Here is a 12,368-nt window from a genome sequence, read left to right on the forward strand (position 1 = left end):
TCTTATTCTCTCTTATTAGCTGCATTTATATACTGTACATTAGTTTAAACCATGAATGCCAAATTGCCAGCAAGGATTTAGAAGAAGGGGGGGAAACAAAATTATATACCTCAAAGCCACCAATGACAAGGAGGGCACTGATGTTATGAGCACGCATGTGCTCTGCGATCTTCTCCAAATATTTTCCAGGGAGTGTACTACAATACATTTTTAAAATAACACAATCAGGAGAGTATGTGCGGTAAAATTAAATATACATTTAATTTTTCATCTCGTTTAATTGTGCTCACCTGGGGCACAGATATGTATTGCAATGGATACAACTGGTTTTAAAATTATTCTAAAAAGCTTTTGTTTTATCTGTAGTATATGTATATATTTTAAAACTGTAAGTCACCCAGTCATGGATTGAGATGGGCAGCTACAGAAAGGAAGGAAGGAAGGGAGGGGGGGGAGAAGGAAGGAAGGAAAGGAGGGATGGAGAGAGGGAAGAAGAAAGGGAGGGAGGGAGGGCAGAAGGGAGGGAGGAAAGAAGGGAGGGAGGGAGGGAGGAAGGAAGGAAGGAAGGAAGGAAGGATGGATGGAAGGAAGGGAGGGAGGGAGGGAGGGAGGGAGGGAGGGAGGAAGGAAAGAAGGGAGGGAGGGAGGAAGGAAAGGAGGGAGGGAGGGAGGGAAGGAGGAAGGGAGGAAAGAAGGAAGGAAGGAAAGAAGGAAGGAAAGGAGGGAGGGAGGAAGGTAGGTAGGAAGGAAAGAAGGGAGGGAGGGAAGAAGGAAGGAAGGAAAGGAGGGATGGAGAGAGGGAAGAAGAAAGGGAGGGAGGGCAGAAGGGAGGGAGGAAAGAAGGGAGGGAGGGAGGGAGGAAGGAAGGAAGGAAGGAAGGAAGGGAGTGAGTGAGTGAGTGAGGGAGGGAGGGAGGAAGGAAAGAAGGGAGGGAGGGAGGAACGAAAGGAGGGAGGGAGGGAGGGAGGGAAGGAGGAAGGGAGGAAAGAAGGAAGGAAGGAAAGAAGGAAAAAAAGGAGGGAGGGAGGAAGGTAGGTAGGAAGGAAAGAAGGGAGGGAGGGAAGAAGGAAGGAAGGAAGGAAGGAAGGAAGGAAGGAAGGAAGGAAGGAAGGAAGGAAGGAAGGAAGGAAGGAAGGAAAGAAGGAAGGAAGAGATTTACACTTACATTTCCTTTTAATCAGCTAGTGATTAACTCTGTTCTGTGCAACTGTATGGTAATTTCAGGGTATGTGCACTATTGCCTCTATATGATTTCTAGATAGATAATATATAATACTGTTGGAATTACCGTTTGGTGCCAAGTATTGACCCTCCTTGGCCAGTCCAACCTCCAACATCTCCCCACTTGATTTCTTTAATCTGTAAGTCAGAACCACAAAAAGATGGACTGATTAAATGATGTTTATATTACTGACATAACTTAAGAGATAACTGTTTCCACAGGGAACGACAAAAATCAAACTTAAGCATGGAAGCTATGTCATTTGAGCCAAAGATGTCATGAAGTGCGATGTAAATCCATTGTGATCCATTTACCATGGTTTGTCTCAAATACAATTCTCATTTGTTCATTGTACAAGTATATATGTAATTTCCAGTACATACTAAACTCCTCTGGCCAAACATCAAATCTAAAAAATCCTTAACTCAGTGACAGCTTAAGCAAAGCATGGGGGGAGGGGGGGCAGCAGGGTTATAAAGCTGCTTAGTTTATGGGATTCTAAACCAAACAGTAGCTTTTAATTAAACTGGAGCAAGTGGAAAAGCTAAGAAGTGCAGATCAATTGCACAAAAGCTTATATGCCTTTAGTCTGAAAAAACAGAGCAAAATTGAGACAAATCGGACAGTCTGCTGAGAGACTGCCACTTCCTCAGGTAACTTTGAGTAGTTTGGTTAAGAACAAAACATGTCAACAGGATTGCTTTTCAGATTAGCTGGAATTTTAAAAAAATTGAATCTTTTAAGTTTCCTGAACATAAATCACCATTTGTGCCCAAAATAAGATTGGGCCAGAAATCTAAAGGACTTTGGGATTAAATCCTGCAGTTCTTGTAATTGTCACAATGTAGTAAAGGGATGGAGAAAAGTCATAATGAAACAACAAAACCACTATAATAGTTAACTATCTGGGTTGGCAATCGGCTTCTTTTAAACTGAAGTTATTTTAAGGCTTTGTAAATCTGCTGAATCAGAAGTCTTAGGACAGAATCCGCCCACTGCATTTCATGTCCTAAACACCTTCTCAAAGGAAAAATACTAAAACCCAACGTGACAACAGATCCTGTGATATAATTGGCTTTTGTCTGTAGCTACTCAGCTGGAATTCTTATCTACACGTAATGCAATCACCCTTCATTGTTCTTGTAAAATCAAGATCACGCAGCAGCTGAACAAGATACAGAATCTGATCATAAAGATTTCTCACAAAGCACTCAGGGAGCAAATGCTTCTTCAGAAGGGAAAACATAAAAATAGGATAGAATTATATAAAAACTAAATGAAAATGGGCTACATCCCTTTACAGTATCTTCCAACCTCATTGTTCTTATGTTACAGCCTTTCCCAAATTGACGTTTTCCATGATGCAATGGACCACAGTTTCCCAACCCATGTATATTAAAACCCAGAACATATGGAGGGGGAAAGGTAATAAAGGCCATAAAATATCTATCTCCAAAAAGTATCATTACATTCTCTTAATATATCAGTTATGTCCAATTAAGAATACTGCTACCTCTCGCTCTTCTGCAGAGGGACATTGAACAGAACAGAACAGAGTAGAATAGAATAGAACAGAGTAGAGCAGAGCAGAGCAGAGCAGAGCAGAGCAGAGCAGAGCAGAGCAGAGTAAAGTAGAGTAGAGTAGAATAGAATAGAATCTGAAAGGCACCTTGGAGGTCTTCTAGATCAGCCCCCTGCTAAAGCAGGAGAACCTATACCATTTTCATACAAGTGACCTTCTAGTCTCTTCTTAAAAACCTCCAGTCATGGATCACCCATGATTTCTGAAGGCAAGCTGTTCCACTGTTCCAATTTTCCTCACTGTCAGGAAGTTTCTCCTTAATTCCAGGTTGCTTCTCTCTCTGGCCAGGATTTTGGTAGAATTGTAATAACTCTTATGATTTCTACCTAAAAAAGTAAAGATGAAGGCTCCCTTGACTCCACAAATCCTTATGGCTATGTAGATGCAGCCATCCGGTTTTCCTGGCAACAATATGGAAATGTCATTGCCACCTACTCCAAAACATGGCTAGAACAGTTCATGAAGCTCATGGAGATCAATGGCTATTAGCCTTGATGGCAGCATGACTCTCTCTACTGCCGGGAAACTAGTAGGGTTCTTTGAACAGTTGGTTGGTCACTACCAGAAAAGACTGCTGGCCTCAGTGGGCCAGGGGGTCCAATCCAGAAGACACTGTTTATGTTCCTATGAGTTTTCATCTGTCTTTCAACCCTGGGATAGCCTGAGGGAGGGGGCTTACCATCCAAGTTCTAATGTAGCACCTGATCCTAGGCAAGACTGGCCAAGTGTATCTTCCTGTTGAGACTATTTCCATAAAATTGTGACAGCAGACAAACTTAGGAAATACTGACCTGCCCTCTAGCAAAGCCTTCAAAGCCATCAGTGACAGCTAACATTTTGTGTCCTTCAGTGATTCCAAGTCGCACTGCAGAACGGACAGCAGCATTCATCCCAGCCGCTGGAGCACCCACATTTAGGATAGCGACAGTAAAATTGCTCTGCAGAAGAAGTGGCAAGGTTTTTTTTTGGAATACAGAAGAACTCACAAGGCACAGCAGAATGGCTTTAGAATAAAAAAAAGTGAATTCAGACATTTTAAACAATTCCTGGTGTAAGCAATTAAAAAACAGTCTCCCAATTTTAGAACCCCTGTTGTTTTTTTAAAAAAATAGTTGATATAATAATCCCATTACCTCTACATTAATTTCTGTTTGAAGAAGGCTGCAACTACCTAAACTTTATTTTAGAAAACCAGGAAAACATGCGATGTAACACAATTGATTTGAATGCCAGTGTTGATTTTAATCTAGCCAATACACACATACAAAAGAAGAAATACATTTTCTTAAAATGAAATAAATAAATATCAAAAGCAAGTATCACACCTGTCCTCCTAAAAGTGATTACCTCCTTTCATATGTAGTAACTATATTGTGCTGAAAAACAGCCGATAACTAAACAATAAAACAGCAAATCATTAAACACTGTCTACAAACCTTTCAATCAGTCCACATCCAAAGGGCGGTATACAAATCCAATTAAAATAAAAATAAATAAATAAATAAAGCCTTTTGCTCAGCAGTAAACCACCTTTTACTATCCGCAATATATCCAATGAAAAACCCCACATTGTGCTTTACAGACTTTTTATCCAACATAAAAAGTCAACCTCTTATTATCTGCTGTAAGGTATTTTATTCAGAAATATTGATTTATGTGGACTCAATTCTTATTTCCAGTGGAAACCCTGTTCTTGCAGGATTGTGTCCTAAGTATTAGCAAGCAATTTATGGAGTGCCATAAGTCACTCTGCCTGAACATTTTTGTTAGATTGGCATTTGACAAGCATTATCTTCATCTCTGTAACATCATTAGCATGCCAGTCACTTCTTAATCCTATAGGGCAGTGATTCTCAGTCTGTGGTCTGCCAACCCCTGGAGGGGCGTGATGTCATCACAGGGGGTCTGCAAAGGCTTGACGAAATGTTATGATTTAAATCTTGAATTAAGTCTTGGTCCATGGCTACAAAAAGTATTTAAAGGGAGTCCATGGTGAAGAAAAGAGAATAACTGTGGTGGTCAATTTAAAGTTCACAACATGCTTTGAAATTGCCTGGATAAGGTAGAAAAAATATCTCAGAGTGGATAGAAGCCAACATTGGAAATGCTTTCCATCTAGCTGTTCCTGATCCTTGAAATATATCATCATAGTCCTAATACGGGTAGTCCTCGACTTACGACCACAATTGAGCCCAAAATTTCTGTTTCTGAAAGACAGTTCTTAAGTGAATTTTGCCTCATTTTATGAACTTTCTTGCCACAGTTGTTCATGAATCAGTGCAGTTGTTAAGTTAGTAACATGATTGTTAAATGAATCTGGCTTCCCCATTGACTTTTCTTGTCAAAAGGACACAAAAGAGATCATATAACCTAGGGAGACTTCAACCATTACAACCAGTTGCCAAGCATCCAAGTTTTGATCACACGACCGTAGGGATGCTGCAATGGTCATAAGTATGAAAAGCAGTCATAAGTCGCTTTCTTCAGTGTCGTTGTAACTTTGTACAGTCACTACACAAATGCTTCTAAGTCAAGGACTACCTTTATGGGGAAAATATATAGACCAGCCTTGAGCAATTTCCCTAAAACTGTTTTATCGAAATTCACAGGTCTAAGGTGAACAATTTGAAGGGATGTAAGACATGCAAACACATTTCCATCCTTTTTTTGTCAACAGGGTGTTGAGTTCCATAAAGTGCATTATGGGGTTCACCAAAAAGAAGCAACGTTTATTGTTCCAAACCAGGGGTAGGCAACTGATGTGATTCAGGGTCAGCCTGTGGGTTCGGCAGTTGGGTTGGACGATTCAGAGGAGGAGGAGGGGGGTGTTGGAGAGCCTGCAGAGGACAGCCCTGAGGCTTCACAGAGCCCTCAGCCAGGCCCCTCTCATCTGGTCACTACGCAGACTCAGCTGTGTGAGCCTGACAGCGTGAAGATGACCCACAGCTGGCCCTGTTCAAGGACGCCCGACGCAGGAGGCAGTCAATCAGGAGTAAACAGAGGAAGGCAATGGGGCACCTCAGAAGGAGGCAGAGAGAAGCCACGCCTTGAACTGTTTAAAAGGGGAATGTGTGGGAGGGCTGGTTTGCTGAAGGCAACCGTTTGAATAGCTCCTGTTTCATGGTTTGTGTTTTGGTTTTGCTCTGTTTGCTCTGTTTTGTGTCGATAAATTTGGCAGGCTTAGTTCCAGCCTCTCTTGCCTTTTTGTAAAGGGGTTGTCCCTGCCTTTTCTGCAGGGCCGGTAGTAAGCTGGTACAGCATGGCTGGCTGAGGAATTCTGGGAATTGAAGTCCACGAGTCATAAAAGAGCCAAGGTTACCTACCCTTCCTAAACTGTGCTAAACTTCTTTCTTATCTGTGGCAGACCATGGATGTCAACGTTCAAAGTCCTATGTTCATATACAAAATGAATTAATCTGATCCATCAGTCATAAAACTGTATCACGGGTATCTAATTTTTCATGTATACCCCTGCCTTCTTAATACTCTTAATCCTCAGAGATACACTTTTTAAATGTAAAGTATTAATTAGCTATGAAACAAATCTACAAAGGTGATCTCTAAATACATGGTTTAAAAGCTCCAGACAAAAACCAGATAAAAAAAATGAGCAAGTTAAGTCAGTTTCAGCAATAGCCAAATTTTGATTCAGTGGACTTTCTTAAATATGGAAAGGTATACGCCAAACCTAAAACTAGTCTATCAAAACAGTGTTTCGCTGTAGTTTTTCCAAACTCTTAATCTGTTTCCTTTTCTGACATAATTGCAAACGATTGGCAAGCAAACTAAAATGAGAAATAACACAAAAAAATTCAAGGCCTTTATGAAGTGTACCTTAGGTAGTTCATCTTCTGGCTTTTTGTTAGACAGGAGCTTGTAGGTATTCAAGTTGTTGGTAAAACTCCTATGAAAACAATTTCCATTTTTTTCATAACATTACTGGCAAACATAGTGGCACTGTATTGTTATGACAAAATAAAAAAATTCCTTGATATAGATCTGCTAAGTAAATAAGTAGATCATTAAACAAACAATGAGCAAATATAATAATTAGTCCGTTTTATTTTTGTATATTTTTGCCATCCTTCCTCAGCCTAATATTCTACAAATGGATGGAGCCACAAAATGATGTCCCTCTTCCAGAAGACTGCTATTTCTGCAGGTGATAAATGCCATCATGTAATTTCGCATGACTTTGCAAAGAGAAAGTATCCCTTTGCAATAAAACTGGGAGGTGGGGATAGAGAGAACTTTTTATCTTGTGCAGATTTTTAGAACAGTAACCTGCCCCCATGGCACACAGCCAACGACAGCAAGAATTACAACATTTTGAAACATGACAATAGCAATTTCACATCCCATACATTTTTTTTTAAAAAAAAAGCTTCTAGCTATCCCTAGTGTATGTGAGCATCATGGTACCCATCTGGAGACACTTTAGACTTCTTTAAGTCTTACCAACACATACATATTTGGGAAAAATCCAGATTCACTAATACTGTATACTTATGCTTCAGAATATACTTCTTTCTTTTTTTTTTCAAAGCAATTTCCACTGCTTTAACTAGTGGCATTTCAAAAGCAATAGCATAGCACTTAGACTTATATACCACTTCATAGTGCTTTAATAGCCCTCTCTAAGTGGTTTACCGAGTCAACATATTGCCCCCAACAATCTGGGTTTTCATTTTAGTGACCTCAGAAGGATTTAAGACTGAGTCAACCTTGAGACATTGAGAACTGAACTGCCAAACTGCTGGCAGTCAGCAGAATTAGCCTGCGCTATTGCATTCTAACCACTGTGCCACAATGGCTCATAACATCATGGTTACTCCATTATCTCCTTGTTTAGGTGCAATTCAAGACCTAAGATTTTATCCCAGTTGAGTAGAATTTTACCCCACATGGATAGAACTGAGAAATTATTAGGAACAGAAGCTATTTTTCCCATGATTACCTACAAGCAGAAGCCTTTGATATAATTAGTATATTTTCCCAAGATGGTGGCGCCTTGCTTGGCTGACCTTGCTTCAGCTCTCAAAAGTATCTTATCTATAATTAATCATCACTGTTCAATGGGAAGCAACCCAACAATTTCTTCCAGAAGATGAAAAAAATAATAAAGTTGCACCTTCCGCGGAGTTCTACTGCATCTTTGAATCTTCTTTCATCCATAGCTTTCTGTACATCTTGAGTCTTTGGAATTAGGGGAAAAAAAACAAATCATATGTAAGGCAAGAAGTGGATGGGCTACCATTGCAGTTCCACAAATGGGATTATGAATTTTAAATGATTTTGATGGGATTAGAATGAAATTTTATATACATTTACCCCTGCGTACAAGCCCCTTATAATAATCAGTCCTATTCAAGGCTATACTTAACACTACAGATAGACATATTACCACAACTGAGGCCAAAATTTCAGTTAGTAAGTAAGATGTTTATTAAGTGGCTTTTGCTCCATTTTATGATCTTTCCTGCCACAGTTGTTAAGTGCATCTCTCCAGTCATTAAGTTAGTCTCGCAGTTGTTAAGTGAATCTGGCTTTCTCACTGACTTTACTTATCAAAAGGTCACAAAAAGTGATCACACATTATTTATGATGCAACCATCATAAATAAGAACCAGTTGCCAAGCATCCAGATCTTTATCATATGACCATAGGCTGATGTAACAGTTGTAAATGTGAAAAAAATGTGAAAAGTCAGTTTTTCAATGTCATTATAAGTTTGAATGGTCCCCAAACAAATGGGTATAAGTTGAGGAATACCTGTAATAAAAGTGTTGTCTTATTAGCAACCTAGATGGTCTTATACATGTAGCTGTTAATTTGACTCATTCTTTTGTGAATTATTCTGACAAACAGCCTTGGCTCAATATTTTTGTAAATTAGGACTGATATTTAAGGTAGAAAAACAAACAAGGAAAGGCAGAGTTTTTTGAAAGTATGTATTAATATATTTCATCCTAAGGAGTGCTTCTGCATAGTTTTACTTCAGAAGCTTGGAGCACCAAGAATGATTTCAGCCACTCTATATGCCCATGCTCATGAGAGTGTACACATACTATGGTATGCCAAAACAAACAGGAAGAACAAGGCCTAAGATAAACAAACTCCTTTTATTTATTTTATTTATTTATTTTAATTCCATTTATATCCCGCCCTTCTCCAAAGACTCAGGGCGGCTTACAAGCTTAGCAGTAGCCTTCATTCTATGTATATGCCTGCTTGTTAGGGCTTTCACACACACCCCAAGCGGTATTATTACAAAGTCAGCTTATTGCCCCCAACAATCTGGGTCCTCATTTTACCTACCTCGGAAGGATGGAAGGCTGAGTCAACCTTGAGCCTGGTGGGACTCGAACCTGCACTAATTGCAGGCAGCTGGTGTTACTTAAGGAGGCATCAGCCCACTGCTCCACCAAGGCTCCTTTATCAAAGTCCTCTGGGTTATCGCAATCCAGCATCCCAGTTTGCTATCAAACTCCCAGCAGCCATTTGGCCCAATTATTCCTATTGCAAGACGGACTGGAATCGATTGTCCACAGTGCTGATAAGCATTTCTCTTATGTCACTGCAAGTGTTCCAGCTGACAACAGACTATTGATTGCTAGATCATACTAGCAAATGAATGCAGCCACTTCCTTGTGGAAACTCACCATTTGAACACACTCCATTAAAGGCAGGCGGACAGCCTGGTTCCCGGATAAGGTCACCACACAAGCAGGTGTTTCAGGGGTGGCTTCCAGAAGGGCAAGGACAGCCTCTACTCCCATACGGCTGGCCTGTTAAAAAAAAGGAAACACGGTTGGTTCTTTTACGGGCATTAGAACACCTGGTAGTAGATGGTTTTGAAGCATGCCAACAGTCCCCTGTGAAACCCATCTTAAGAAGTATCAGTTCTATAAAATTAAAAATAAGAGAGGGAGATCAATTCTAATATTATCAGCACAGAATTTAGTGGGTTTTTAAAGGCTCGGAAACCTTCAAGAGAACAAAGTATTTGCTTTATGATACTACAGTAGAGTTAACTAAGTACTTGTTTATTTACATTAAATATGTCTTTTAAAGAAACTAAATTTGAACAAGGATGATATCTACCAGGCAGATACCCCAAAATCTTCTGTCTATTCCAGGTATTGCCCTGTTTTGTAGCTCATCCAATTTCTTGAAGCTCTCAGTCTTACCCAACTATGGGGATTCACTCTGATTTTCTAGGTCAGACATGTCAAACACTAGGCCCGGGGGGGGGGGCGCGGATCTGGCCCGCGAAGTGGTTTCATGTGGCCTGCAAAGCCATCCTGGAAACAGTGAGGGAACGGCCCCCACTGCTTTGGCCCTGGCCCAGAGACCCTCCTTCTGCCAGAGACCCTCAGATCTGTCCCACTCCTGCCCAGGCCCCCATAGGCACCCTTGAGGCGAATGATATAGAGCTGGCCACGCCCACCCAGCAGGCCATATGCACTCTAGCCACGCCCACCCAGTAGGCCACGCCCAACCTGGCCATACTCACCCGGCCCCCTGAGGGTAACCGCAATGCTGATGCGGCCCTCAATGAAATTGAGTTTGACACCCCTGTTCTAGGTCATTGTATGGGCCTCTATGTACACAGATTAGAGTCAACTAAAGATGGAAGCTAAGCAACCCCGAATTGCAACCAATCCCTCTACTGCCTCTACCTCTCTTTCCTTGTGACTTTTTTTGTGAATGAACCACTTTTGGACCACTTTAGACTGACCGTTCTAGCATAATGACTAAAAAGAATCTGAATAGATTTGAAAGTATAATTTGCCTAAGAGAGTTTTTAATATTCCCATTTCCTTTACTTGAGCACCTTTAACTTTTGTAGGATAATTATCTAACTATAGAAATTGGAAAGACTTACCACAGTTTTATTTCTCCAAAAGGAGACAATTTCCCCAGTTTTATAAGGAAGTAGAAATTAAAACATTTATCTACATTGTTTTTAGGGATCGTTTTTTCTCCTGTTTTTTTTTTAAATAATTAATGGAGATTTTTGCTATTTTCAAAAGAAGGAAGGAAGGAAGGAAGGAAGGAAGGAAGGAAGGAAGGAAGGAAGGAAGGAAGGAAGGAAGGAAAGACCTTTCCAACTTTGTCTAGCAACTGCATGGCTGAATAGAAATTTAACCATAGCCCCTAGGTTATGACCTAAGTTCAAACATTTTTTTCCATTAATTCCTACCATGGTTCAAAGGATAGAACAAGGAAGAAAAAATCAAGTAATGCCATCTAAAACTAGGTTGTGGTGGAAAGGCTATTCTTCTTTGGATACTCAAAAACAAATTGGTTAGCTTCACTCACCAAAATCCGATCAAAAGCAGAGGGTGTGCCTCCTCGTTGCACATGGCCAAGAATGGTTACCCGTGTGTCAAACCCTAACCGCTTCACTACAAGCTGCAAAAGAAGACCAAAGGTGAACCCAAAGAAGAAGATGGATTAGGAGCAAGTGTGCAGATATTTTCCTTACATGAGCACTGAGTGGAAGATCTAATGTAAGCCTTGAAAAATGCCTCTCGCAAATTCAGTTCTAATTCTATTTCTTCCACCATCAAATTTAAATCTCTGGGTCTCTTCTCTGTCTGATAGGGAATGCCCTCTGATAGGTCCAGAAGTGGACCTTTTCGGTTACAGCAATCTGGAACACCAATCCACTCCCTTCCAAACATCCAGCTACTCTAACTCTACTAGCATTCTGAAAAGCCTTACACACGTGGCTGTTGACCCACGTGTGGGAATCAGGGAACTAAGGAGAGCCCATGGGATGGTTGATAGGATTGTAACTATTGTTCTTATCAGCTGCCTCCAGATCAAAGTTCTCCAAAATGGTCAAAGTTGATCCCCAAGAGTTGGTGGGACTAGTCAAGCTATCATTGCTGTTAGGTATATTATATTAATTAAATATTATTTGCATATTATAAATGTTTGGGAGTTGATGAAGAATCTGAAACTTTGTGAAGGGTTAAATGAGCTGAAAAGTTTTTTTTGAGGGGGGCGTCTCTGCTCTATATGTACATTACTTGTTGCTTTTTTATTGATTTTTAAATTTCTGTCATGACTCAAAGTCACTACTTGAGAAACAAGTGGTGACATAAACTGAAATAATGATAAATAAATAAGCTGACCAAACTAGTTTACATCCTTTTATAGCAGTTCTGATTTGCTGTATGGCTGCAGTCCACAAATTCAGTGTAAAAGTTTGTTTTGACAAGAGTTGCTGATAACTGTCACGTTTTGTAAAACACCAGATCAGTTTTATGTAATGAGCTTTTAATCAGATATTTATTAACAAACCACAAAAAGGAAACAAACTGAGAATGGCATGTTTAAAGCAGCAAAAAGAATGGAATATTTTCCAGGCAGGTTTTAATGTCGCTGACAAAAAAGCAAAACCAGAGGGAGTCAAGCATGGAACAAATGAAACTGAACCATGCTGCATTAAAAATAAAATAAGGGCAAATTACACAATATTTTAATCATAACCTTTAAAGAGTATGTGCATAACTAGCTGGTAAAATAAATTTCCATGAATGTCCAGTTAAA

General features: G+C 40.1%; 1 protein-coding gene across 5 annotated transcripts in view; it reads right to left on the bottom strand.

Annotated features, from left to right (window-relative positions):
* PFKP (phosphofructokinase, platelet) overlaps positions 1–12,368 on the bottom strand; it is a 77,968-nt gene that overhangs the window by 27,918 nt on the left and 37,682 nt on the right. For all 5 annotated transcript variants that reach the window (XR_014494269.1, XM_083378220.1, XM_083378219.1 and 2 more), the window contains exons 9-15: positions 11,130–11,222; positions 9,467–9,592; positions 7,936–8,000; positions 6,639–6,708; positions 3,596–3,742; positions 1,289–1,359; positions 110–197 (exon numbers count right to left, since the gene is read on the bottom strand). Coding sequence is in view for 4 of the 5 variants with exons in the window: in XM_083378220.1 (XP_083234346.1) it covers positions 110–197; positions 1,289–1,359; positions 3,596–3,742; positions 6,639–6,708; positions 7,936–8,000; positions 9,467–9,592; positions 11,130–11,222 (660 nt within the window). In the remaining variant the exon portion in view is untranslated. The remainder of the gene's footprint in view (positions 1–109; positions 198–1,288; positions 1,360–3,595; positions 3,743–6,638; positions 6,709–7,935; positions 8,001–9,466; positions 9,593–11,129; positions 11,223–12,368) is intronic.

Source organism: Vipera ursinii (assembly GCF_947247035.1).
Source record: "Vipera ursinii genome assembly, chromosome: Z".
NCBI lineage: Eukaryota > Metazoa > Chordata > Lepidosauria > Squamata > Viperidae > Vipera > Vipera ursinii.